This window comes from Symphalangus syndactylus, chromosome 22 (assembly GCF_028878055.3).
Source record: "Symphalangus syndactylus isolate Jambi chromosome 22, NHGRI_mSymSyn1-v2.1_pri, whole genome shotgun sequence".
Classification (NCBI taxonomy): Eukaryota; Metazoa; Chordata; class Mammalia; order Primates; family Hylobatidae; genus Symphalangus; species Symphalangus syndactylus.
In genome coordinates, this window is record NC_072444.2 from 40,732,929 (window position 1) to 40,760,711 (window position 27,783).

At 51.5% G+C, this 27,783-nt stretch overlaps 1 protein-coding gene across 1 annotated transcript; it reads left to right on the forward strand.

Moving 5' to 3' along the window:
- The first annotated feature begins 11,830 nt into the window (after window positions 1-11,830).
- On the forward strand, window positions 11,831-22,863 carry LOC129472102 (serine protease 40-like). Its single transcript, XM_055261525.1, has 3 exons — window positions 11,831-11,973; window positions 17,929-18,104; window positions 21,823-22,863. Exons 1-3 carry the CDS (start codon window positions 11,850-11,852, stop codon window positions 21,964-21,966), a joined length of 444 nt encoding a protein of 147 aa, XP_055117500.1. The 5' UTR covers window positions 11,831-11,849; the 3' UTR covers window positions 21,967-22,863.
- The last annotated feature ends 4,920 nt before the right edge of the window (window positions 22,864-27,783 follow it).

Here is a 27,783-nt window from a genome sequence, read left to right on the forward strand (position 1 = left end):
GTGGCTGCTGGCTCAGAGCGGTGCCCAGTCAATTCTGGGAAGGATAAATATAATGATTGTATGCACCTGGGGGCGCTGGCAAGGATGATAATGGCATTTGGTCCTTCTTCCTGGCATGCAACTGGCCTGCCTCCTGCTCCTCCTAGTGTGTGTAGGCTCTCCTCCTACACACATTAGCATCTCTATCACCCTTGTCCTCACGGCAGAGTGACTTTTTACTTATCCACTGACTTGAGTGGTGGAGTTTATTTTATTGGGTTTTAGCACACATGTGAAGCCTTTGAAAAGCCTCTTTAGTCAATGACTATATTTCTCTTCTGACCACCATGTCCACCCCCACTGAAGCCTCCCGAAGGTCCATGAAGTCTGGATGATAATTAAAGTCATCCCAGCTGTTGTCCTGGTCTGCAAAGCCCTGTGGCTACCCTCCCTGCAGGGCAGCAGCTGCCCCACCCACTGCCCTCTGCTCAGCACACCCCTCCCATGCCCAGCCCAGAGTCCACCCACGCGCTGCCCCTCTGCCTGGAGCACTCCTGCCATGCAGGTCCCGGCCTGTTGCGTTCATTTAACTTTAAAGATTAATTGGCAGGGCGCGGTGGCTCACGCCTGTAATCCCAGCACTTAAGGAGGCTGAGGTGGGCGGATCACAAGGTCAGGAAATCGAGACCATCCTGGCCAACATGGTGAAACCCTGTCTCTACTAAAAATACAAAAATTAGCTGGGCGCGGTGGTGTGTGCCTGTAATCCCAGCTACTCCGGAGGCTGAGGCGGGAGAATCACTTGAACCAGGGAGTCGAAGGTCGCAGTGAGCCGAGATCGCACCACTGCACTCCAGCCTGGCAACAGAGTGAGACTCGTCTAAAAAAAAAAAAAGATTAATTTACAGCAACGCTTTGTAAGCACTCTTTTATTAGCACTGTGACCTATCTGAAATATACTGAAAAGGCCGGGCGCGGTGGCTCACACCTGTAATCTCAGCACTTTGGAAACCCCAGGCAGCAGGATCACTTGGGGCCAGAAGTTTGAGGTTATGAGTCTGAGAATAGCCTGGACAACATAGTGAGATTCTGTCTCTCCAAAAAAATTCTTAAAATTAAAAACTTAGCTGTGCCCGGTGATGCATGCCTGTAGTCCCAGCTACTTGGGAGGCTGAGGCAGGAGGATCACTTGAGCCCAGGAGGTTGGGGTTGACTCCAACCTGGGTGACAGAGTGAGACTCCATCTCTAGAAAAAAAAAAATTTATAGCAAACAATTTGTTCTTTTATTAGCACCGTGCAGTATTTGAAATACACTGAGAAATGCAGACTAAGATTAGCAGACGCTCATGGACCCACTATCCAGCATTAGCAAATGTTCACATTTTGCCATATTCGCTTCCAATTATTATTATTATTATTATTTGAGACAGAGTCTTGCTCTGTCACCCAGGCTGGAGTGCAGTGGTGCAGTCTTGGCTCACTGCAACCTCCACCTCCCGGGTTCAAGCGATTCTCCTGCCTCAGCCTCCCAAGTAGTTGGGGTTACAGGTGCGTGCCACCATGCCCAGCTAATTTTTGTATTTTTAGTAGAAACAGGGTTTCGCCATGTTGGCCAGGCTGGTCTTGAACTCCTGACGTCAACTGATCCACCTTCCTCGGCCTCCCAAAGTGCTGGGATTACAGGTGTGAGCCACCGCGCCTGGCCTTCTTCCAATTATTTTTATATAACGTTTTATGTTACATATAACTAGATATAAATATATTTACATGTAAACATATATTACATATTGTATACATTTTTTAACATAGCAAAGCCTCTCACATACAGTTACAGACCCCTTTGTAACTTTTGTCACCATCCTCTGGCTTATTATCTCCCTCCCTGCACAGTATCCACCCTGAAGTTACCGTATCTTCCTCCTGCCCATATTTTTGAACTTTTGCTGCAAATACATGGTCCCTGAACTATATATAGCATTTATTCTATATCTGGTATAGTTGCTTCATTCTACTGCTGGCATTTTCCACTCAACATCCCACCTTCCGGACCAATGCTGTTGCCATTCACAGGCCTAGTTCATTCTATGAAAATGCTCTACAGCGTTCCCTTCTCTGAGCACCTCACCACTTATTTTTCCGCTGCTCCTTGATGGATGTTTTTGCTTTTTTCCAGTCTTACAAGCAGGTGGAGTCTGAATGTTCATCTAGGATGTTTCTCTAGCAGGTGGAATCACATGGTCAGCTGTGCGAGATGCGCCATGTTGCCCTCCACATCATCCACCCTACACTCCCCAGCAGCGTGTGAGAAGGCCCTGCTGGAGTGGCCACAGGACCCTCAGAGCAGCCTAGGCCCTACAAGGTGGGCTGGTCTCCCGTCAAGTGCTGTGAGGTTTGCTACGTTCATTCAGGCACCACTTTGGAGATGGACCCTCGGCATTGAGGAGGAGGCGGGTTCTTGTTTGGATCTAGATGTGTTGCGTTGTAGGTAGCATAAGGAGCTGTGTTCCCCACCTGGTCATGTGGTAGGACAGCCATCTGTTGTCACCATCCCTGTAGCACCAGCACATATGATGCCAGCAGGAGTGGAAGGCCCCACTTCTCCAGGTGTCTTCACCTGCCACTTACTGGAACCTGCTCTGTCAAGGCAGGCACTGAAGGTTTCTTCAAATATAGCTGAGACAGGGAAGGGATGCTTTGCCTTCAACATCAGTGACCCGAGTCCTCTAGAACTACCTCCAAAGAGTAAGAGCTCTTTCCTCTCTCAGACAACATGCAGGCAGGGTAGCGGCACCCCTCACTCCCAACAAAGAATGGAACATAGTCTGCGCCCCTGTAGATGATCTGAAGGCATCAGGGGACCATGTGACACCAACCTCAGTCTCAGACGGGAGGCCCTGCACAGCGGTGCGCAGCGTGGGATGGTGCCTCTCAGCCCTGCCCCTCTGTTTTTCCTGATCCTGCAACAGTATCTCTCTGGAATGGCAGTCACTGCCTTCCGCCAGCCCCATCACCGTGGCTGGGGAGGAGGAGGCAGTCACAGAGGCCTCAGGGAGCAACATCTCCCACTGCCGAGGCCGTCAGCAACACAAGCGAGACGTGGCCTCTGCCCCAAGGGTGCTTGCAGAGCAGTGGGGAAGGTGAGTGTGGTGGTTAGTGGTTAATACTAAGTGTCAACTTGATTGGATTGAAATATGCAAAGTATTGTTTCTGGGTGTTTCTGGGTGTTGCCAGCAGAGATTAACATTTGAGTCAGTGGACTGGGAGACGAAGAGTCACCTATGACGTGGGTGAGCACCATCCAATCGGCTGCCAGCATGGCCAGAAAAATCAGGCAGAAAGTGGAAGAAGCAGGCCGGGCGCGGTGGCTCAAGCCTGTAATCCCAGCACTTTGGGAGGCCGAGGCGGGCGGATCACGAGGTCAGGAGATCGAGACCACGGTGAAACCCCGTCTCTACTAAAAATACAAAAAATTAGCCGGGCGCAGTGGCGGGCGCCTGTAGTCCCAGCTACTCAGGAGGCTGAGGCAGGAGAATGGCATGAACCTGGGAGGCGGAGCTTGCAGTGAGCCGAGATCGTGCCACTGCACTCCAGCCTGGGCGACAGAGCGAGACTCTGTCTCAAAAAAAAAAAAAAAAAAAGAAAGAAAGTGGAAGAAGCTGACTTGCTGAGTCTCCCGGCCTTCATCCTTCTTCCGTGCTGAATGCTTCACGCCTCAAACATCAGCCTCCTAGTTCTTCAGCTTTTGGACTCTCGGGCTTACACCAGTGGTTTGCCAGGGGTTCTTGGGCCTTCAGCCACAGAGTTAAGGCTGCACTGTTGACTTCCCTACTTTTGAGGTTTTTGGACTCGGACTGAGCCACTACTGGCTTCCGTGCTCCTCAGCTTGCAGACGGCCTATCATGGGACTTCACCTTGTGATCGCGTGAGCCAATTCTCCTTAATAAATGCACTTTCATATATATATATCTCTCCTATTAGTTCTGTGCCTCTGGAGAACACTGATGAATACAGTGAGAAAGGTGGCTGGCACACCTGGGGACCCACAGAGCAAGAGAGGGAACTCGAAAGTCCCCACTGAGCGCTAAAGGGATTCCCAGAAAGTGAGCTTTCCCTCCCGAGGGGAGGAGGAGAAACAGGACGCTCCTGCGGGTCTGGGGTGTGTGGATGGCTTGGAGGGGATGCGGGAGCCACAGGTAAACTGAGGCTGCCGATGGAGGGAAGAGTAGGTACCAGTCCAGGGTTTGGGGCTGTAATCACAGCCCCAAAGGTCCGGGGCCTACAAGCTCATTAGGTCCTTATAAAACAGTTTAACGCTGCCACCTCGTGGCAAGCTCAGAGCAACTTATTCCTGGAGAACAGGGACAGAGGAAAAACATTTGGTGATGAGAATGCAATGAGAAGAGGAAGGCGCTGTCTGGTCTGGCATGCAGGGCATGGCATGGGAGAGCACAGTCCCTTGGCAACTTGAGCCTGTGGAGAGAGGCCGTGAGGGCAGTGGTCACCAGAGCCCTTCCGCTGAGGCCCATTGCTGCCCTGAACCTGCCTGCAGGTCACTGTGCCACTGGGTGATGCCTGCACCTCGTCTGTGAGGGGGAGTGCAGGGGTGGCTGTGAGGCCTCAGGGCACTTGCCCCACTGGGTACCCACAGCCTGCCTGGAGTCCCACCTCTGCTCACGCACTACAGGCTATCACTGGGAACCTCCTACTCTGTAGGCCCACCCAGCTTGTGACTGTGGCAACCCTGTCCCGTATCCAGACTGAACAATATCTGTCTTCTGCGCTTCCTTGGGAGCAGCTTGGGACAGGCAGGTGGGGTCATGCTTAGGGCCAGCAGCAGGACACAGAGGGGCAGGTGGCCAGCAGGCCTGCCCACGCCCATGCTCCCCACATGAGGTGGGTTTTCCTTGGCTGCAGGCTCCTCATCTCCAAACTGACAATGTGCATCATTGTGAGGTGACATGGTGTGGGAGGTGTGGTCTCTGGATGCCTGAGGAACAGCCCTAGGGTGGGCAGTGCATTCCAGCACCCCAGCTCTCCAAAGCCCCTTTGACCTCCCTGAAGACAGTGTTCCTGCAGCTTCCCGGGGCCAGGCCACCTTTGTCCTCGCCCAGGTGCCTAGTGTGTTTCGGCCCTGCCCAGTGTCACCCATCTTGTGTGACACCTCCACACCCCACTCCGGGTGCCTCCTCTGCGGCCACCCTCAGGCTTCTTGCGTTGCCTACCCCCTCCAGCTTCCCTATACAATTCTCAGTCTCATCCTCTACACCTCTGGCTATATTGGGGAGGGGCACAATACTTTTTTCCAGTATTTTTTAAATTGTGGTAAGATATATATAACATAAATTTGTCATTTTAACCAGTCTTAAGTGTACAGTTCAGTGGCATGAGGTACATTCACACTGTTGTGCAGCCATCACCACCGTCCATCTCCAGGACTTATTTGTCTTCCCAAACTGACTGTCTGTCCCCATTCAACACGAACTCCTCGTTCCCCCCACTCCAGCTCCCACCATTCTACTTCCTGTCTCTAGGACTCTGGCCTCTGGAGGCACCTCATGGGAATGGAGCCCCATAGTGCCTGTGCTGGTGTGGCTGTCTTTAAAGTTCAGCCATTGTATTATGTATGAGAATTTCATTCCTTTTCAAGGGTGAATACTATCCCACTGTGTGTTCATACCACATTTTATTTATCCATTCATCTACAGATGGACGCTTGGGTCGATTCCACCTCTAGGCTTCATGAATGATGCTTCTAGGCAGACAATTGTCACTTCAAGACACTGCTTTCAATTCTTCCGGGTGTATACCCCGAAGTGGAATTGCTGACCAAAGGGTAATTCTGTTTAATTGTTCGAGGAACTGCCATAACTTTATGTTTAAATTTTAAGTGAGGTTTAAGTTTTACTTTTTAATTTGATGTTCAGTTGTTTGAGGAACTGACATTCACAGCATCTGCACCATTTTAGATTCCCAACAGCAGTGAGCAGGGTTCTGGTTTCTCTACATCCTCAACAACGGTTTTTATTTTTTGTGTTTTTAATGGTAGTCATCCCAAGGAATGTGAAGTGGTATCTCATTGTTTTCATTTGCATTTCCCTAATGATTAGTGATGTTGAGCATCTTTTCATATGCTATTGGCTATTTGTATATCTTCTTTAGAGAAATGTCTATTCAAGGCCGGGTGCAGTGGCTCACGCCCGTAATCCCAGCACGTCAGGAGGCCGAGGCAGGTGGATCACCTGAGGTCAGGAGTTCAAGACAAGCCTGACTAACATGGTGAAACCCCGTCTCAACTAAAAATACAAAAAAAAATTAACTGGGTGTGGTGGCGGGCACCTGTAATCCCAGCTACTCAGGAGGCTGAGGCAGGAGAATAGCTTGGACCTGGGAGGCAGAGGTTACAGTGAGCCAAGATCGCACTGCTGCACTCCAGCCTGGGCAACAAGAGTGAAACTCTGTCTCAAAAAGAAGAAGAACAAGAAAAAAGAAATGTCTATTCAAGTCCTGTGCCAGTTTTTGAATTGGATTCTTTGATTTTTGTTGTTCAGTTGTAGAAGTTTAAAAAGAAAATATTCTGGATATTAACCTTTTATCAGATGTATGATTTACAAAGAAAAAAACAGTTCAGAGAGTATAAAAAGATGAAGTATTTTTTTAAAGAGTAGATAAAAGTAGATAAGTTAGAAATACATCATTGTTCCATGTGTAAACTTGAAACTCTTTTGCCTATGTTTATTCTGGTTCTTTTCACAGTACATTGAAATCATCAATTGGTCAGGTGCAGTGGCTCACTCCTGTAATCCCAGCACTTTAGGAGGCCGAGGTAGGTGGATCACATGAGGTCAGGAGTTCAAGACCAGCGTTGAACCCAGGACCCAGGAAGCAGAGGTTGCAGTGAGCCGAGATTGCACCATTGCACCCCAGTCTGGGCTACAAGAGTGAAACTATTAAAAAAAAAAAAAAAAAAAAAAGGGCTGGGCACAGTGGCTCATGTCTGTAATCCCAGCAGTTTGGGAGGCCCAGGTGGGTGGATCACCTGAGGTCAGGAGTTCGAGACCAGCTTGGCCAACATAGAGAAACCCCATCTCTACTAAAAATACAAAATATAGCTGGGTGTGGTGGCACATGCCTATAATCCCAGCTACTTGGGAGGCTGAGGCAGGAGAATGGCTTGAGTCTGGGAGGTGGAGGATGCAGTGAGCAGAGATTGCACCATTGCATTCCAGCCTGGGTGACAGAGCAAGATTCCGTCTCAAAAGAAATAAAAAATAAAAAAATAAAAAACGGAAATTATCAATTTACTTTTCTGCATCTTGTGTCTGCATTAGCAGAATCTGTCTCATAGGAGACTGTGGTAGGGAGAATTCTAAGATAACCCTCAACAACCCACATCCTATGTAATTCCTCCCCACAAGGGTGGGAGGGACTATGAATATAATGGGCTATCAGTCTCTTGACTGTGTTAACCATATAGCACTTTAAGAAAGGGAGATTATTGATTAACGAAGGGTGATGTCCTTGAAAGTTCTGACCAAATCATGGGAGTCCTTTGTGTCTGGGTCTAGAGGTCACAGACAAGAGAAGTCAAAGATTCAAAGCCTAGGAAGGATTTGATGCAAGAGATCCTGAGGCTACCCCTGAAGGAGGAAGCTGCGGTATTGTGAGAGGGCCTGTGGGAAGCAGCCAAGTGGCCTCTAGGAGTCCGCAGTGGCTCCCAACAAGCAAATGAGCGCCTCAGTCATTCAACTGCAAGAAACGGAATTTTGCCAACAACCTAAATGGGCTGGAAGGCAAATTCTTCTGCAGAGCCTTCGGAGAGCTTGCGGCCAGTCGACACCTTGAGCACGAGACCTTCAGCAGAGAACAAAGTTGGGCCATGCCAGACTCCTCACCCATGGGCATGGCGTGGTCATATATTTGTGTTGTTTTAAGCCACAAGGTTTGTGGTAATTTGTTGCACGGCAACAGAACATTAATAGGAATTTTGGTTCCAGGAACGAGGTGCTGCTGTAAGAAACATTTTAAAATATGCTAGTAGTTTTGGAACTGGGCAGTGGATGGGGCCTGGAAATATTTTGAGGAACAACATTTAAAAAACTTAAACTACCTTAGAGAAAGCCTCTATTTCCTTGGATAGACTGTGCATAGAAATCTAGAATTTAAGGCTTCCATGGTTGACAGCTCACCAGGTCGGGGGTATGCTACTGGAAATGGGGTAGGTCCTGATGACGTCACAGCAGAAATTGTGTCCAGCTGCTGTGCAGGGAGCAAACTTTCAGGGGCCTGTTTGCATGTATGTGTAATCACCAGATAGGTTCTTCCTGCCTGCTGCACAGACAAAATCAATCTACTGAGACTGTGCTGTTGCAGTAGAGAAAGACTTTCATTGACCAAGCCCAGCTCACACAGGAGAATTGGCATTCTCACTCAAATTGGTCTCCCTGAAGGCTCAGAAGCCAGGGGATTTTACGGACAATTGATGGGCAGGGGGTTAGGGAATAAGTGCAGCTGATTGGTAGGGGATGAAATTATAGAGGTGTGGAAAATGGTCCCCGTGCACTGAGTCCACCTCTGGGTGGGGCCACAGGGCCATTTGAGTCATGAGTCACAAGTCTAGGTGGGGTCAGTCTGAAAAATCTAAAAAAAAAAAAAAAAATCTTAGGTTCTACAATAGTGACATTATCTATAGCAGCAATTGGGAGAGTCACAAATCTTGTGACCTCTGGCCATATGACTCCTGAGCTGTAAGGGATTATAGAAACTATGCCTATCTTATCAGAATTCAGTCCCCTCCCATAATCCTATTCTTGTGGCCTTTCATTAGTCTTACCAAAGGTGGTTTTCAGTCCCTGAGCAAGGAAGGGATTAGTTTTAGGGAGGAACGATTATTATCCTTGCTTTCAAATTAAACTATAAACTAAATTATTCTCAAAGTTAGCTTGGCTTAGCCCCAGGAATGACCAAGGACTGCTTGGAGGTCAGAAGCAAGATGGAGTCAACTATGTCAGATTTCTCTTACAGTAATAATTTTGCAAATGCAGTTTCATGTGGCTTAGGGGATTTCTAAGCAACGCTTTGAGGTGCTACCTGGTTTCATTTTGCCACTTATAGCAAAATGTGAAGGAAGAGAGATAAACTGAGGGAAGAACTGCTAAACCAAAAGGAACCAGGACTGGAGGGTTTCGAAAATTCTTAGCCTCTCCAGATGTCAAAAGATGCTAAAAGTCAGAGATGGTCACTGAAACCACGGCACAGAGAAAAGGTTGACACTAAAATGTTCTGCTAAGACCCCAGAAAGACCAAGAGGTCAGAACAGTCAGTCGATCAAAGGACCCTTTCAAGACATTGAGGTATAGTCACAACAGAGGGCCCCAAGCCCGCTGCCATCTCAGCAGGAGGCCCTGGTGGAGGAGGGACTATCTCAAAAAGGTTGTGCATGTGACTTTATCTAATGAAGTGAAACTGGTGAAACACACTTACAAGGACTATGAGGTTCCTGAATGTTTATGTCAGCAGAACATTCCCAGCTCATACTGACAGGGACAGAGAAAGTACGCAATGAAAGAAGGCCCCCAGAATTCCACTTACAGGAAGCAAGGCAATAGAACTACTTGGATGCAAACGTGCTATTTTGCATAAAAAAGGAAGGATGACCAGAGCTGAGAGCCACAGAGAATTTTCTCCCAGGCCTTGAAACCTAATGGAGTTTGTCCAGAAGGATATAAAAGCTGTTATGGACCAGTAACTGCTTTTTACTGTCCATTCCCCCAACCTCCTTTTGAGCATTATGCTATGCCCATCTTGTCATTGTATGTGCACAATGTTGGGGTAGGAAGTTTCTTTAATTTCATAGGTCCGCAGGTGAGGAAGAATTGTGCTCAAGGGCTGTATTTAGCAGATTACAGCTGGGAACCTCATCCATATTCTATTTGGAGTATTTAAATGATGAGATTGTGGATTTTGAGCTGATGAGATAATTCTATTTAGATTTAGATGATGAGATTTTGAATTTTAAGTTGAGACTCTAATGAGATTGCCAGAGTCGTTTGAACCAGAGCACCTCCATCTTGAATAGAGGCTGGTAAAATGAGGTTGAGACCTACTGGGCTGCATTCCCAGGAGGTTAAGCAGTTTTTTTTTTTTTTGTTTTTTTTTTTGAGATGGAGTCTCACTGCTCTGTTGCCCAGGCTGGAGTGCCGTGGCGCGATCTTGGCTCACTGCAAGCTCTGCCTCCCGGATTCACATCACTCTCCTGCCTCAGTCTCCTGAGTAGCTGGGATTACAGGCACCCACCACCACCCCCAGCTAATTTTTTTGTATTTTTTAGTAGAGACGGGGTTTCGCTGTGTTAGCCAGTATGGTCTCGATCTACTGACTTTGTGATCCTCCTGCCTCTGCCTCCCAAAGTGCTGGGATTACAGGTGTGAGCCACCGCACCCGGCCTTTTTTTTTTTTTTCCTTTTAGACAAAGTCTAGCTCTGTCACCCAGGCTGGAGTGCAGTGGTGTGATCTCGGCTCACTGCAGCCTTTGCCTCCCAGGTCCAAGCTATTCTCCTGCCTCAGCCTCCTGAGTAGCTGGGACTTACCGGCACTCGCCACCATGCCTGGCTAATTTTTGTATTTTAAGTAGAGATGGGGTTTCACTATGTTGGCTAGGCTGGACTCGAGCTCCTGACCTCAGGTGATCCACCCGCCTCGGCCTCCCAAAGTGCTGGGATTACAGGCGTGAGTCACCGTGCCCAGGCCCCAGGAGGTTAGGTATTCTAAGTCACAGGATGAGATAGGAGGTAGGCAAAAGATACAAGTCATAAAGATCTTGCTGATAAAATAGGTTGGGGTAAAGAAGCCAGCCAAAACCCACCAAAACCAAGATGGCAACGAGAGTGACTTCTGGTGGTCCTCAATGCTCATTATATACTAGTTATAATACATTAGCATGCTAAGAGACACTCCCACCAGTGCCATGACAGTTCATGTCAAGGTCAGGAAGTTACCCTGTATGGTCTAAAAGGGGGAGGAGCTCTCAGTTCTGGTAATTGTCCATCCCTTTCCCTGGAAACTCATGAATAATCCACCCCTTGTTTAGCATATAATCAAGAAATAACCATAAACATGGGCAACCAGCAGCCCTCAAGACTGCTCTGCCTATGGGGTAGCCATTCTTTTATTCCTTTACTTTCTTAATAAACTTGCTTTCACTTTATGGACCCGCCCGAATTCTTTCTTCTGCAAGATCCAAGAACTCTCTCTTGATGTCTGAATCACGCCCCTTTCCAGTAACAGGATGAGGCTCTTGGTAACCTTGAGGTATGCTGAATGCATTTTGGGGATTGGGAGGGACATGCGTCACTGGAGGCCAGAGTTTGGGCTGTGTTAGGTAGAATTCTAAGATGACTCCCTGCCACCCAGCTGTTGTCTATGACCCTCCTGTTGAGTGTGGAGGGACCTGTGACTGAGATGGCACAGCCCTCTCATGACTGTGGTATGCCGGAGTTTAAGAAAAGGATATTGTATTGTCCCTGGTGGGCCTGACCTAATCCCATGAGCCGGCGTCCTTATGGAGGAGTGGGTTGAACTCCGAAAGCAAGCTGGAAATGCTTGATGACGTGATGTAAGCACTTGCCCTCTCATCATTACTGTATATTTCTGGGCTTGGGCCATAGTTGCCTTCATGTCTCCCCTGCACAGTGGAGTTCCTGGAGGGAGGGGCCCTGTGACGCTCTGGGGGTTTCCAGTGACCCCTGCCCCCTACCGACCTGGGCTCCCCGCACCCGCCGCACGCAAGATCCGGTCCCAGCGCCCCGATGGACGCAGGCGGTTTCCTGGAGCCCCACGGTTGGCCACGCGCTGCGCCGCGGCCACCGGCCGGATGAGGGACGCAGGGGAAGAGCGCTCATGCCAGGGCTGGCGGGGGCACTGCGCACTGGCTGCCTCCCTCCTCTGGCCAATTCTCCTGCCGCTGCGCGTCCAGTCCACCTCTTCCCTCTCTGCAGGTGAGCGGGCACGGGTGGCCTAGATAGAGCGAGGAGCAGAGGTCGCCTGCCTCTCGTGGCCGTCCCCCTCCGCCCGACGCCGACACCCGCCAGGAGGGCCCAGCCAGGCCAGGTCTGGCTCTCCGGCCCTGGGAGGAAGGCGCCTTTGGAAGGAGGGGAGAGGGCGGGGCGCTCCCCCGCTGGCTCTGCCGGGTTGCATCTCAGGCCTCTGCAGTCCAGCGCCCCACACACCCTCATTTCCAGGATGGGGAAATGCTACTGTAGACGGGATTGTGGGCGGAGTGTCTCTCGTTCGCTTCAGTCTAGGAGAACACTGGGCCGGGAAGGGAGGGCACAGCCGCTTGGGGGCCGCGCAGTGGAGCAGTGCATCCCTCCTGTAGCAGGCAGCTTCTGCGCCATCACAAACGGCATGGAGGCCTGGGAAAATTCGGGCCCAGTGGTCACCCCCTAGCCCCACGGGCCGTCGCCCCGACAGGGGGCCATGGGCTGTGTGCTTCCGGGTCATCCAGGTGGTGCTGTCACATGGGCCACGTGGTGCTGTCACATGGGCCACGTGGCTTCACCCTGAGCCTTGGACTTGTCCCTCCTGTGAAGTGACAGGAGGGGCCTGGTGGCCCCGAGTCCTGTTGATCCTGACATTTAGGGGCACCAGGGGCTGGCGTCCTTCATGCAGGCACCTCATTGCTCGGCTGTCTCCACAGTGTGTGGGAAGACCAGATTCAGCGGGAATTCCTCCGGGAGGCCCACCGGGAAGATCGCTGGAGGCCAGAGGGCGGAGCCTGAGCGGTGGCCATGGCAGGCCAGTCTCCTCTACCTAGGCAGTCAACTGGGTGGCCTCTGCTGCTCACTGCTTCCAAAGGTGCATCTTCCCTCCACGGGCCCCGCTGTGGGAGTGCATGCAAGAGGGAAGCCCAAAGAGAGGGCGCAGCCTTTTCTTTGTACGCTTTGTTCTGGGACAGTTTGCTGCCCCAGGTGTCCTGCCTTTGACCCAGCAGTGCCCTGTGCCTGGAATGCTGTCCCTGCTCGTCACTCTGCTCCAGTCTCCTGACCAACTGTGTGGCATCTCCCAAGCAGAGGCTCCTCCCTCATCTCTCGCCCTGGGGTTGGGCATTCCCCAACCCCACCCCACCCCACACCACATTGGTCAACCTGCTAAGATGGTGTGCTTGTCTCATTACATGCACATTACTTTGAAATAGCTAAATGGAGCCGGGTGTGATGGCTCACACCTGCAATCCTAGTATTTGGGAGGCTAAGGTGGGAGGATTGTATGAGTCCAGGAATTCCAGATCAGCCTGGGCAACATAGTGACACCTCATCTCCACAAAAAGTACAAAAATTAGCCAGGCCTGGTGGTGTGCGCCTGTAGTCCCAGCTACTTGGGAGGATCAGTTGAGCCTGGGAGGTCAAGGCTGCAGTGGCTGTGATCACACCATTGCACTCCACCCTGGGTGACAGAATGAGACCCTGTCTGAAAATAAGTAAATAGTTAAAAGTAAAAATAAATAGTTAAGGCCCGTCACAGTGGCTCACACCTGTAATCCCAGCACTGTAGGAGGCCAAGGTGGGTGGATTGCTTGAGCCCAAGAGTTCAAGACCAGCCTGGGCAACATGGCAAAACTCATCTCTACTAAATATAAAAAAATTAGCCAAGTACGATGGGGCGTGCCTGTGGTCCCTGCTACTGAGGAGGCTGAGGCAGGAGGATCACCTGAGCCCAGGGAGGTTGAGGCTGCAGTGAAATGTGGTTGTGCCACTGCACTCCAGCCTGGGCCACAAAGCCAGATCTTGTCTCAAAAATAAAATAAAATAAAATAAATAGCTAAATGAAAATTAACTCACTCTAGTTGGGATTATCAACAAATAGAGGAAAACAGACTTTCGTTCTAAAGGGAACCATCCCCAGCCCACTCTCCGTCTGCTGTAAACTTTAAGAATCAAAATCCTAATGTTCCACTCAGGGTTAACTTTGGTTTCTGCATCTTGCCCAGCTCTAGGTCATCCACACAGTCTCAGTGGGCCTCGGTTTTTCTTGTGTAAATGGTAGTGGGTGTGCAGCATCCCAGGCCACACACTTGACACACGCTTCAGGTGATAAGACAGAGTGACAGTCCCAGGGCTTCCCAGGACCAGGCATGCATGGTCAAGCACCTGGCCCCTTCCAGCCAGGGCTCATTGCAGGCTGTCCAGGGAACACCTGCCGGAGCCTCCCCTAAGTCCTGGCTACCCACATATGCTGGCACATTCCTCCCCAGAAGGGTTCTGTGACTGTATGTCCAGCCACCAGGGGGTTCTGTCACTTCTGGAGAATTATTTGCCACTGTCCCCACAGACCAGAGTGAGGGATGAAACAGATGGGCTCTGTCCCAGGAGGTGTGAAGCAGAGAGTCAGGAGACTGAGTTACTCCGACGCTTCCTGGGCTCGCTGTGTGCCCAAAGGGAGTCGGGGAGGATGTCAAATTCTGATCCAGGAGGCCAGAGCTTTGGATATAGCTGGCTGTAGCATCCTCCTCAGGTCCCACTCATTTATTCAGCATCCACAGGTGCCAGGCCTCAAGTGAGGCCCATTGTACGGTACACAGAGATACAAGCCCCACCCTGAGGCTTCTCGTCCTGTCAGGAAAGTGAGGCACAAGCCCAGGACCATGGTAGACCCTGCGCCAGACAGGGGCTCAGAGCAGGAGAGGCCTTGGGGGAGGTGGATGCAGGCATGTGCGGGGAGGAGAACCACACAGCCAGGACCTGTGGGTTGGTAAGTCACTCGTTTTCTGGAAACAAGAAGTTCAGTCCCATGAACTCCTCCATGTGCTTCACAATTACCTACTGAGATCCTGTCACCAACTGGGGCAGCCTTGGAGAAGGTGGTGTGTGAGAACTGGGGAGAAGTGGGTGGAGCATGCTGGCTGGGGAAATAGGGTCTTTGAGAATTGCTATAGGTCATGGGGCCTTGGGAGGGTTCTGGTCAGAGCTAGGAATGAGCCAAGTCTCTTCTCTTCTGAAATGAAGAGGTGAAGTGTAATGCACCCCCAGTGTTTTCTACACTAAGATTCTCTACTCCTTTGAGTCTGGGGCATGCTGGGAAAGCCATCGGGAATCATCCAAGGCCAAGTGTCCTGAGGCTGTAGGCCCTCAAGCTTGTGTCAAGAGCAAAGCAGGGCTATCTGACACGAGGAAGGGAGGAGAGAGAAACCCCAGAGTGATGGTAGGGTCTGGGTGCCTTCCAGGTGGGCAGCTGGGGTGAGGGTGCTGGCCCAGCATTCAGAGGAACCTCCCCACAACAGGTCCACTAACCCATCTGATTACCAGATCCTGCTTGGGTATGACCAGCTAAGCCATCCCACGGAGCACAGCCAGCAGATGACAGTGAATAAGATCATCGTGCACACTGACTATAACAAGTTGCAGCGCATGGGGAGTGACATTACCCTGCTGCAGCTGCACAGTCATGTGGAATTCAGCTCCCACATCCTCCCCGCCTGCCTTCCGGAACCAACCACGTGGTTGGCCCCTGACAGCTGCTGCTGGATATCTGGTTGGGGAATGGTCACCGAGGATGGTGAGCAGTGCAGGGCAGGCAATGCAGGTGAAGGCGCGGGGGGCTGCTTCGGGGCTCTGCCAGTCTTCCCGAGTGTCACAATTCCCCCTGACATGGATCAAGCGGCCTGAGCTTCTCTCACTTTTGGAGGCAGGCACTTGGGCTGTTTGACTCTGAGCCATTCAGGATTCCCTGGTTCTGAATGTTGCTGACTCCACCCTGACTACAAGGGCCTGCTGCGGTCTGACCTCCTCCGGGGCCTCACCGAACTCCGCTGGAGCTTCCATGGCTGTGGAAGGTGCTGGGCATCAGTAGCAAGTAAGAGCAGGCCTGCGGGTGTGGTGGCTCACGCCTGTAATCCCAGCACTTTGGGAGCCTGAGGTGGGTGGATCACGAGGTCAGGAGATCGAGACCATCCTAGCCAACATGGTGAAACCACATCTCTACTGAAAAAAAAAAAAATATATACACACACACACACACACACACACACACACAAATTAACTGGGCGTGGTGGCACGTGCCTGTAATCCCAGCTACTCAGGAGGCTGAGACAGGAGAATCGCTTGAACCTGGGAGGTGGAGGTTGCAGTGAGCCGAGATTGCGCCACTGCACTCCAGCCTGGCGACAGAGCAAGACTCTGTCAAAAAAACAAAACAAAACAAAGCAAAACAAACAAACAAAAAAAAACAAAGAGCAGGCCTGTCCTCCAGTCCAGGTGTTTATGGCTCAAGAACACTTACCTCTGTGAATGTGAACCTCACTGCTCACCCAGTATATTTGTCATATATTTGTATATTTGTAGACCGAGAGGGAAGAAATGTTAGTCAAAGACTCTAGCAAAAGAGTGAATGCTTTTGATTTAGGGAAATATAATGATGAGTGCAAAAAAGTAGAATGGCAATTTGGCATTATTTGTGGGGTCATGATCTGGCACAATATCTCAGAGGAGGCATTTTGGGACAGGACTTTCTTCCATGAACAGGCCAGAGCTGGCCTCCCTGCCCTGGCCACTGAATGTCAGTCACATGGCCCTAGTCATGAGAGCAGCCAGCCCTCCAAAGACAGCCTCCTGGGACTGTCATTCTCAAATCATTTTTTTTTTTTTGAGATGGAGTCTTGCTCTTGTTGCCCAGGCTGGAGTGCAACGGCATGATATCGGCTCACCACAACCCCCACCTCCTGGGTTCAAGTGATTCTCCTGCCTCATCCTCCTGAGTAGCTAGGATGACGGGCATGCGCCACCACACCTGGCTAATTTTGTATTTTTAATAGAGACGGGTTGCTCCATGTTGGTCAGGCTGGTTTCGAATTCCCGACCTCAGATGATCTGCCCACCTCAGCCTCCCAGGGACTGTCATTCTCTTTTTTTTTTTTTTTTTTTTTTTGAGACAGAGTCTCGCTCTGTCGCCCAGGCTGGAGTGCAGTGGCGCAATCTCAGCTCACTGCAAGCTCCGCCTCTCAGGTTCACGCCATTCTCCTGCCTCAGCCTCTCCGAGTAGCTGGGACTACAGGCGCCCGCCACCACACCCGGCTAATTTTTTTTGTATTTTTTAGTAGAGACGGGGTTTCACCGTGGTCTCGATCTCCTGACCTCGTGATCCACCCGCCTCGGCCTCCCAAAGTGCTGGGATTACAAGCGTGAGCCACCGCGCCCGGCCTGGACTGTCATTCTCTAAGAATCAAGGCAGAGAAGATTCTCCAGGTGGGAAAGGAGGAGCTAGGGCCTGGGGAAGCCACCAGTTAGTTGGATCAGCTACTGAGCAGAGAGCCACCGACCTTGATGAGAGATCTAAGCTCCAGTCATGCTTCTCTCTTCACACACCGGCAGCCCCCAAGGACACATGAGGCCCACACAGAGCAGGCATTGTGCAGGGGTGGGCCCCTGTCATCGCGCTGCTCCCACATGGGGACCCCAGGCCAGATCTGGGAGCGACATCTGGAAACAGAGCCCAAGTGTCCCCAGACCACTTGCTCCTTGAGGAAGGGCCGTGCCTGATTTGTCACACTGCTACACTGCTCAAGCCCACCCAGCACCTGCTAGGTATGCCACCAGCCAGGCTGGCACTCCAGCTGCCACCTCCCTGCCTCCAGCTCTGCCTCCTCTTAGCAGCCAGAGAGCTTGTTTTTGACCCTTCTATTGTGTCCCAGTGTGCTTGGAACCACACCTCCAACACCACATCCTGGCTAGGAGGGCCCCTGCTCTGGGCCCTGAGGCGGCTGCACCTCACCCTTCACCCCACGCCTGCTCCCTTGCAGCCACATTGGCCTCCCTCCTGGTTCTTCTTACTGCAGGCCCTTCCCCTTTGCCTGTCCCCTCATCTTCCTGTGCTCTCCCTGGGCGAGCAGGCTGGGGAGGGACGGCTTCCCTCTGGCTGCAGCTGCAGCTGCGGCCCACATCTGACACCTCCTCCCACAGTCTTCCTGCCTGAGCCCTTCCAACTTCAGGAGGCAGAAGTCAGTGTCATGGACAACAGTGTCTGTGGATCCTTTTTCCAGCCCCAGTACCCTGGCCAGCCAAGCAGCAGTGACTACACCATCCACGAGGACATGCTGTGCGCTGGGGACCTCATCACAGGAAAGGCCATTTGCCGAGTAAGTGGGTTCAGCCTCTCTCCCCTGTGCTGCCCTGTGCCTCTGCTGCAGGGTCTCCTCTGGACCCTGCCCCAGCCCTGACTTCTTCCTGAGCCCAGCCAAGCCTGAGGTGTCAGAGCCAGGACAGAAACTCCCAAAAAGCACTGGCCCATCTGTTTTCTTTGTATCTTTTAAGAAACGTTGTTGGTCGGGTGCAGTGGCTCACGTCTGTAATCCCAGTGCTTTGGGAGGTCGAGGCGGGTGGATCACCTGAGATCAGGAGTTTGAGACCAGCCTGACCAACATGGTGAAACCCCATCTCTACTAAAAATACAAAAATCAGCCGGGCCTGGTGGCGCGTGCCTGTAATCCCAGCTACTCGGGAGGCTGAGGCAGGAGAATCGCTTGAACCCGGGAGGTGACGGTTGCAGTGAGGTGAGATCATGCCACTGCACTCCAGCCTGGGGGACAGAGTGAGACTCCGTCTCAAAAAAAAAAAAAAAAAAGAAACCTTATTGAAGCACACCATGCACAGGAAAGAGCAAAAATACAAGTGTCCTGTGGAGGAATTTTCAGAGACTGACCACTCACGTACCCGGCACCCATGGGTTTCATCCATGCCCATTCCTGACGCTAACTCCCCCAGGATAACTCTGCCTGCTTTCTAAAGCACCACGGCTTCATGTGGGGACTTTTAGCTGAGTGAAACCATATGGTATGCAAGCTTTTGCCTGGTCCCATCAGTCAATGTTGTGTCTGTGGGATGCATCCATCTGGCGTGCAGTCTGTATTGTCCATTTTTATTGCTGTATGCTATTCCACTGTGCAAAGACACTGCAATTTACTTATCCATTCTAGTGTGGGTGGCATTTGGGTGGTTCCCATTTGAGGCCGTTGCAAATGGAATTGCTGCGAACGTCCTGGTGTATGCGTTTCAGAGCACGTAAGTTCCCATTCTGGTTGGCGGTCCCCCTGGCAATGGAATTGCCTTGCCATGAGACATGCACATGTTCATCTCTCCTTGAGATGAGAAACTCTGCAACCTGGTTGTACCAATTTGCATTTCCACCAGCTGGTGAGTGATAGTTCAGGTTGCACCTGTTGCTGCCACTCCTTCAAATTGTCTGCCATTTTCATATGAACTCTTGTGTGTGGTTTTTAACGTGTATTTCTCTAGTGACTGGTGAAGATCAGCCCTTTGTCATATGTTTATTGCCTCTTTTGTAAAGTGTCTGCGCAAGTTTTTTGCCAACCATGGGATTGTCTGCCTTTCATTCTGAATCATAGGAGTTCTTTATCTATTGTGGATATGAGCCCATTATTGGATATGTTCATATATTATGAATGTCTTCTCCCACTATGTGTAATCTTTTCATTTTATAGTGCAGGGAACTGAGGCCCAGAGAGGAAGTGTATCGCCCCAACATGAGGGGTCACAGCCACAGTCAAGCTTGGAGAGGCCCTGCCCTTCTTGGGAGCTGTGGGTCCCAGGAGGACTCCTGCAGGATCCTCTCCCTCTTTTTTTTTTTTTGATACAGGGCCTTACTCTATCGCCCACACTGGAGTGCTGTAGCACAATCTTGCCTCACTGCAACCTCTGCCTCCCGGGTTCAAGTGATTCTCCTGCCTCAGCTTCCTGAGTAACTGGGATGCACTACCATGCCCAGCTAATTTTTATATTTTTAGTAGAGATGGGGTTTCATCATGTTGGCTGGGCTGGTCTCAAACTCCTGACCTCAAGTGATCCGCCTGACTCAGCCTCCCAAAAATGCTGGGATTACAGGCATGAGCCACCATGCCCGGCCTCCTCTCCCTCTGTTGTGCCTCCCTCTTTTTCTTTCTCTCTCTTTGGTCACCTCATGGTGCAGAAACATTCTTCGATGACTCCCATCACAAAATGCCCTACAGGCACCCTCCCTGCTCCCCACAACCTCCTCCCACCTGACCCGTCCCAGCAGGGCTCACCCCAGGGTGCCTGCCTGTGCCCTCTCTTGCTTCCTGGGCTCCGTCCTCACCACAGCCATGCTGTCAGGCGTTGGTGCAGCATTCCCCATCAGACACTGCAGGCGGCCCCTCCTGCTCTCTGCTGTCCTCCTTGGAGGGGCCCTTCAGCCTCCTGACACCAGCAGCCCACTGTGCACCACTGATCCTGCTTCCCTTGCCTTGCCCCATTTCCTTAGACAGACAGAAAGGGTCAGATATGGAAAGTCCTGTCTGTTGACCATTTCCTGCCAGCCTTTGCCATCCCTTCTCCTGCAGTTTTGTCCTGATGGGGCTCAGGCCAGAACCATCCTATCAGACAGAATCTGCACCAGGTCCCATGGGTTCCCTGCCCACTGACGATGCTGTGGGCTGGCACAGTCAGGTCTCGCCCCTCCTTCCTGTGTTGGCTCAGAGAAGCTCTAGGATTAGAGCAGCCCTTCTGGGGTCCTTCCAGGCCGCCCCGATCCACACGCCACGTCTGCAATGCCTGTTCATGTGGAATGTCCCTCGGGGCCTCTTCAGTGCTGTCTGCACACAGAAGGGGCTTGGTCATTTTGATTGCACAGATGGCAGGAGGGTGCTTGTTTCCTTGGGATTCCCTTTTTGGCCTGTGGGATGGGGGTGCTCTGCCCATGATGTCAGGGACTTCCCCGCTTGGGGGCCCTGCCACACTCACACTCCCCCCGCGCTCACCTGGGAGCCCCTGGCACTTGCCCTACCCCCAGGCTGGGCACGGGCAGCACCTCTTTTCCCCTCAGCACATCCCGCAGTCTGGCATTTTCTAAAAAGCTCAACCAAGAAATGGAGGGAACAATAGAGACCTTAATAAGTCAAGGACATCTGGATTCGGGACTAGATTTAATCCCAGCACCTTAGAGGCCAAGGCAGGAAGATCACTTGATACCAGGAGTTCAAGATCAGCTGGTAACATGGCAAGATCTCCATCTCCATTTTAATTTTTTAAAAAAAGTTTAAAAAAGAACAAAAATGGCTGGGCACGGTGGCTCACGCCTGTAATCCCAGCACTTTAGGAGGCCGAGGCAGGTGGATCACGAGGTCAGGATATTGAAACCATCCTGGCTAACATGGTGAAACCCCGTCTCTACTAAAAATACAAAAAATTAGCTGGGTGTGGTGGCAGGCGCCTGTAGTCCCAGCTACTCGGGAGGCTGAGGAAGGAGAATGGCATGAACCCAGGAGGTGGAGCTTGCAGTGAGTCAAGATCGCGCCACTGCACTCCAGCCTGGGCATAGAGTGAGACTCTGTCTCAAAAAAAAAAAAAAAAAAAAAAAAATACTGGTGAGATGCAGTGCTTGGCAGAAGATTCAGGCCAAGGTGCAGCCAGCCCTCCAGGCTGGCACCCAGCCACCCTGGGGACCACAGGCGGTGCCTTCTCCCCACTGGGGTCAGGAGGGCTAGGCCTGGATGTCCATCTCCTAGAATCCCCTGCTTATTCTCATGGGTTTGTGACTGCCAGCATGGAGGCTCTGCCCAGGGTCTCCTTGGGAGCTTTGTGGAGTGAAGCTCCAGGGCCCGGTGCTCGAGATTTTGATCCAGGAGGTCCCTCCTGGGTCTAGACTTCTAACGTCGCCCAGGTGACTGATGAGCGCCACTCACTCAGGCAGTGAAGACACCTGCCGCACACCTTGCTTCCCACATTCCATCCTGGAGAAGCGTAAGGGCCCCTCCTGTGCCCTGAACAATGCATGTCCCTCCCTGTCTTGGTCCCTACCACCCATGTCCTCTCTGTTCTCAGGGAGACTCCGGGGGTCCCCTCGTCTGCCCGTTAAATGGCACCTGGTTCCTGATGGGGCTGTCTAGTTGGAGCCTCGACTGCCTCTCACCCGTCGGCCCCAGCGTCTTCACCAGGCTCCCCTACTTCACCAACTGGATTAGCTAGAAGAAGAGGGAGAGCCCCCCTCCGGATCCCGCCGTGACTCCTTCTCAGGAAACGCCCCCAGCCCTGGACAGCATGACCTCTCAGGGCACCGTCCACAAGCCCGGGCTCTGCGCAGCCCTTCTGGCTGCTCACACCTTCCTCCTGCTGCTGATTCTCCCAGGGAGCCAGTGAAGGGCCAGGGCCCCTGGCCTCTTATCACAAGCGTGCCCACCTCAGGCCGACCTCCTTGCTGAACTCTGCACGCTCCTGATGTGTTTCCATCTCTGAGCTCTCCTGTCCACCCAAGGCCACCCCTGCCTCAGGCCTGACAAACTAAAAACCACCCAAGAAGCTTCTTGCTCTGGTTTCTGGCCAACCAGAGCCATCTCCCATGCTCCACTGTGTCTCCAGCTCCTCAGGGAGGGAAGGTCTCCCTCATCCCTGGGCAGGGGCCCGGCTGACCATATGGGAGCCAAGTCACTCTCCTTGGGAAGTTGGGTCGCGCAGACTCAGGCCCCATTCCTGTCCTCCAGGGCATGCAGTCTTCCAGAAAATCGGGGCAAGGGCCTCCCCACATGGAAGAAGCCGCCTGTCCTCCTGGAGCTGGGTGCTGTGCACCGGTCACGGATGAAGAGGCATCTTCCAGGCGCACAGGTCACAGAGGCTCTCCTCGACAGCTTGCAATTAAACTGTGAAGGGGGCTGAGGTCTTGGGTCAGCAGTACCAGAGCTGTGTCCCAGGGGTCAGCTCTCAGCTGACTGCCCCCTGTACCCACAGCCCTGCCCTCTCCCTGCCTCCAGAAACCCAGCCCCCATCCCTGTGGCTTACTCCAGCTTGTAGGGGTTGTGGCTTAGCTGACCCAGGACTTGCTGGTCCAGCACTGGGCCCATAAACCAGACTCTGAGTTGCCCCTGCAAACCTGTCTGAGTCAGGTTTGCATCCTAACGAGTCAGCAGGACTCTCCAAGGGCCTCACACCACAGCTCTCCTGCAACCCCCAACCTGAACTCACAGTAAAGAGAGGGCAGGCCCCAGTCACTGCAGGTGCACTGTGTCCCAAGTGCCATCCAGGTGTTCTGTGCAAATTATTTCCACTCCTGTTGTCACCCAGATAGCCCAGGCCCTCACCAGCAGGTGGGAACAAGTGAAGTCTCATGGGCACGATCGGCAGAATCTCTTGGTCTTGAAGCCCTCTGACACTAATGCAGACGCTTCCTTTCCAACTCAGAGCCTTCCTTCCCTCCTTCCTGGTGAGGTGCCACTGAGCCAGACGCCTGTGCCGAGCGCAGTGTCTGGCTTTACAAGCTCAGCAGTGCTGGAAGCAAGAAACAAGCATTTCCTCCCCTGATGGCAAACTCAGTTATGGGGCTGCAGAGTGGGACCGCTGGGCCCTGAGGTGGGAATTAGCACTTGATCAGTTCAGATTTAGAGCATTAGCCACCAGTGTCGCCAGAACTGTCACTTTCCCTCTGCCCATGGTGGCCCCATGTTGGCTGGGCTGGAGTTACCTCACGTGGCGACTTGTGCTTTGTCCATCAGCAGGCATGTTCCTACGTGGAGCATGGAGTTACGCGATGGCCTGCCTGTCCATGAAGCTCCTCTGGCCTCCTCCGATTCTGTGGCTGTAAATCCACACCTAGGAGCTCCGCAGGCCTGCTGCTTTCTGCGCCTGGAACCCACCTCAGCACCGCAAGCCGCATTCAGTCTCTTTTTATAGATCTGGAAACCGAAGCCCAGCGTTGTTAGGAACTTGTCTAAGGTCACGTGGTAGTAAATACTGGAACAGGGATTCAAACCCACATCTCCAGAGAGAGCTCAGAAGCCTTGTGCTTCCCATGAGTGCAGCTGTTCCCAGAAGCCTCCGGCCCTGTCTCACCTTCCCAGACTGCCTTGAGAGGCTCTGGCTGGCCTGTCTCTAGTGTGGCCAGATTCTGTCTGGTCAGTGGCAAGGGAGGACCCCAGGCAACAATACTGACATCAGGGAAGAGAACAGATCTGCAGGGCCAGTGAGTGGCGCTACGGAAAGGCTGGGAGTGGCCCCTGCGTGGTTTTCACCAGACCCATCGTCAGGGGCTCCAGGCCTCCATGTGTTGTGCTGCATGGGCTACTGGCTCCCTCTCCAAAATCGACCCTGGGTGAGCTGTGGAGGTGAGAAGGCAGTGTGCATTTCAGAAACTAACCCAAATCGGTGAGAAAATCTTGGAGAAACTGAAGTTACCCAGGGATGGCTGTAAGTGGGGATGGAGGATGGGGCAGCCAAGAGCCGGACTTAAGAAGGCTGTTCACACTCTGTTCTTGTTGCTTGCCTCCCACACCTCATGACAAACGCTGCCTGGTCCTGCTCAGGTGCCAGGATTGCAAGGTGGCTGTGTCAGCCAGTGTGAGGGCCCCACCAGTCACTGGTGTTGTATGCCCTCCATCCTCCTCCTGAAACCCCGCTGGGTGGGACAGTTGCTATCCAGGGAAATGGGCCCCTTCCACTGTCATCTCCTCCAGGGCTTTCACCGGAAGGCCTGCCTGCAGGAGTGGCTTGTGGGGTGGCAGGATGCAGGAGAGAGTGAGTGAGGTGCTTCATGCCCGGGACCCTCTGCTTTGGGGCCACCCTCCTCGTTGACTCATTGGAAGCCTTCCTAGTGCAGACAGGGTGACCAGGAGCTGCTAAGCCCAGGGAATGCACACACGTGCACTGGAGCAGCTGCCTTTCTTAAGAGTCCAATGCCCACCGAAACACAGTAGGCTGCACAGCACCCACTACTGGAAGTAGAGTTGCTGGAAAAGACAGACCACACATATTTAATAAGCACAATAAATATCTTTTTGGATACAGAAAAATATTATTAGCAATAAGACCCAAGAAAAAGAAACTGCAGAAAAGAACCAAGTCAAAATATTACATATGCAAAATGTAATCCTTGAATTAAAGACCACATTACATTGAGCAAACAAGGTAAATGCAGATGAAAGAGGAAGCCAGTCTTTACTTAAGGTATGGCTGTCATAGTGTGGACTTTGGAGCTGGTCCACTTTAGTTGGGGTAATTTGTAGAGCATTTATTTACAGAAGTGCTAATCACCCAGGTATGTTTGGGCTGAAGGCTCCAGGAAAGCCCAGGGCAGGGGCCTGGCACAATCTGGCCACCCAAGGCCCTGAAGGACCAGTGAAGTGGGAGCCGTGGGGAGAGGGTGCCCAAGAGGAGCAGGGACACTCAGCCGAGGGACACAGCCAGCCAAGGCGGCCTCACAAAGAGAGTTTTCATGGAAACAAATGCACTGACTACTTCATTCCCACATCTTCAGCTGAGGCTCCCAAGGCAAGTGGAGAAAGCAGCTGTGGGTGGCCTCGGTCACTTGGGTCAGCTCTCCTCCTTAAAACAAATACAGAAATCAATAAAAGTGTTGATTGTATTATTTAAAAAAAATCTTCGGCAGGTCGTGGTGGCTCACACCTGTAATCCCAGCACTTTGGGAGGCCCAGGTGGGCAGATCACAAGGTCAGGAGATTGAGACCATCCTGGCTAACACGGTGAAACCCCATCTCTACTAAAAATACAAAGAAATAGCCAGGTGTGGTGGCGGGCGCCTGTAGTCCCAGCTACTTGGGAGGCTGAGGCAGGAGAATGGTGTGAACCCGGGAGGCGGAGGTTGCAGTGAGCTGAGATCGCGCCACTGCACTCCAGCCTGGGCGACACAGGGAGACTCCATCTCAGAAAAAAAACAAAAAAAAAAACCAAAAAAAAACTTCATAAAGACATTGGAAATGTAGAAAGAGATCTGCTAGGCCAGGTTCTAGAGGGAAGCCTGCCATGAGAATGGTCATCACATATCTGGGATGCACAGTGGTCTCTGCTGGGAGGGCCTTCTCAGAGCTCACAATTGGGCTGCACCTCAGCAGACCTTTGCAAAAACAGCAGAAGTCAAGGCCCAGGAGTGGAGCTGTGTTGGAGTTCTCCAGAGAAACAGAACTAATAGGATGTGTATATATATTATATAGTGAGACTTTTCATCTTAGGGAATTGGCTTATGAGATTATGGAGGTTGGCAGGCAGGCCAGCAGGCTGGAGACTCAAGGAGAGCTGATGGTGCAGTCCAAGTCTATGTTTATCATGTTTTTTATTTTCAGTATTTTTATGGACAGTTTGACATCTTGTAGGAGGCGAGGGGCCTTGCTGGCTGAGGAGAGGCTGCTTCTCCCAGGGCTAGCAAACTTCTGGAGATAATAAAAAATCTGGCTGCAAACATACCTTCCGTATGCAAACTGATCCCTAGTCCATCTCTGAAACATTGCCTTTGTTTAATGCTCACACACCAATATTTTCCAATATTTTCCTTGGCCTAAATCACCCCAGGGCAACTAGAGACCACTCCGATAGCCCACAGCCTGCGGATGTTATTCCAGTGAGCCAATCCTAAGCCATGGAGACCACATGAAACGCTTCCTGGGCTGGGCTTCCCCCTCACTCCTTTGGCTTCCTGACCAAACCGGGCACTTCCCCACGGGGCTCTGTGCAGTGTGGCATGGCCCCTCTTCTTGGAAACGTTTATAAAAATCTTTCTTCAATGGCACTAACTTTTTTTTTTTTGAGACGAAGTCTTTTGTCCCTCAGGCTGGAGTGCGATGGCATGATCTTGGCTCACTGTAAGCTCCGCCTCCTGGGTTCAAGCGATTCTCCTGCCTCAGCCTCCCGAGCAGCTGGGAGCCACCGCGCCCTGTGGAGAAGCCATTTAAATCATACTGCTTTATATAAGCTCATAAAAACAAATTTTATATAAAATTTAATGACAGAAAAATATTGATGCTTGTATTAGTCCATTCTCACACTGCTAATAGAAACATGCCCGAGACTGGGTAATTTATAAAGGAAAGAGGTTTAACTGACTCACAGTTCAGCGTGGCTGGGGAGGCCTCAGGAAACTTACAATCATGGCAGAAGGCAAAGGGTAAGTCCCAGCTACCCAGGAGGCTGAGCCAGGAGAATTGCTTGAACCTGGCAGGCGGAGGTTGCAGTGAGCCAAGATCCCACCACTGCACTCCAGCCTGGGGGACAGAGTGAGACTCTTTCAAAAAACAAAAAACAAACAAACAAACAAACAAACAAACAAAAACCCTCAAGGAAAGGAACTGTGAGCCGTGGATTTTATACTCAGTGAAACTGACTTACAGGTAGAAAAAGCACTGATATTCCAATCATGTAAGACCTCAGGTGACATTGTTCCCATGATTCATTAAAGGGGGTTGATCAAAATTAGAACACTGAAATGCCCAGAAAGACAATGACATAAGGCCAGACGGTGAATACGAAATTTGCAGTTACTTTGTTCAACGAAGATTAAATGAGGGGGCCCGGCACGTTGGCTCACGCCTGTAAGCCCAGCACTTTGGAAGGCCAAGGTGGGCAGATCATGAGGTCAGGAGATTGAGACCATCTTTGCTAAAATCGTGAAACCTCATCTCTACCAAAAATACAAAAAATTAGCAGGGCATGGTGGCGGGTGCCTGCAGTCCCAGCTGCTCAGGAGGCTGAGGCAGGAGAATCGGTTGAACCTGGGAGGTAGAGGTGGCAATGAGCCAAGATCATGCCACTGCACTCCGGCCTAGGCAACAGAGCAAGACTCCATCTTAAAAAAAAAAAAAAGAATAAATGAGGGTTGTGTGAATGAGAGGCAGAGGGGCCTTGGTGGTGATCACAAGGGTGGATTGCCTTACAATAATTTATTAACAGCTATCTTTGTTTTGGATTCTCTTCTACATATTTGCTTCATTTTATGTAAAAATATTTTTAAACAACTCGTAATTTTCGTTGTATATAAAAACAACATAAAATGCAAAAAATATCACCAAA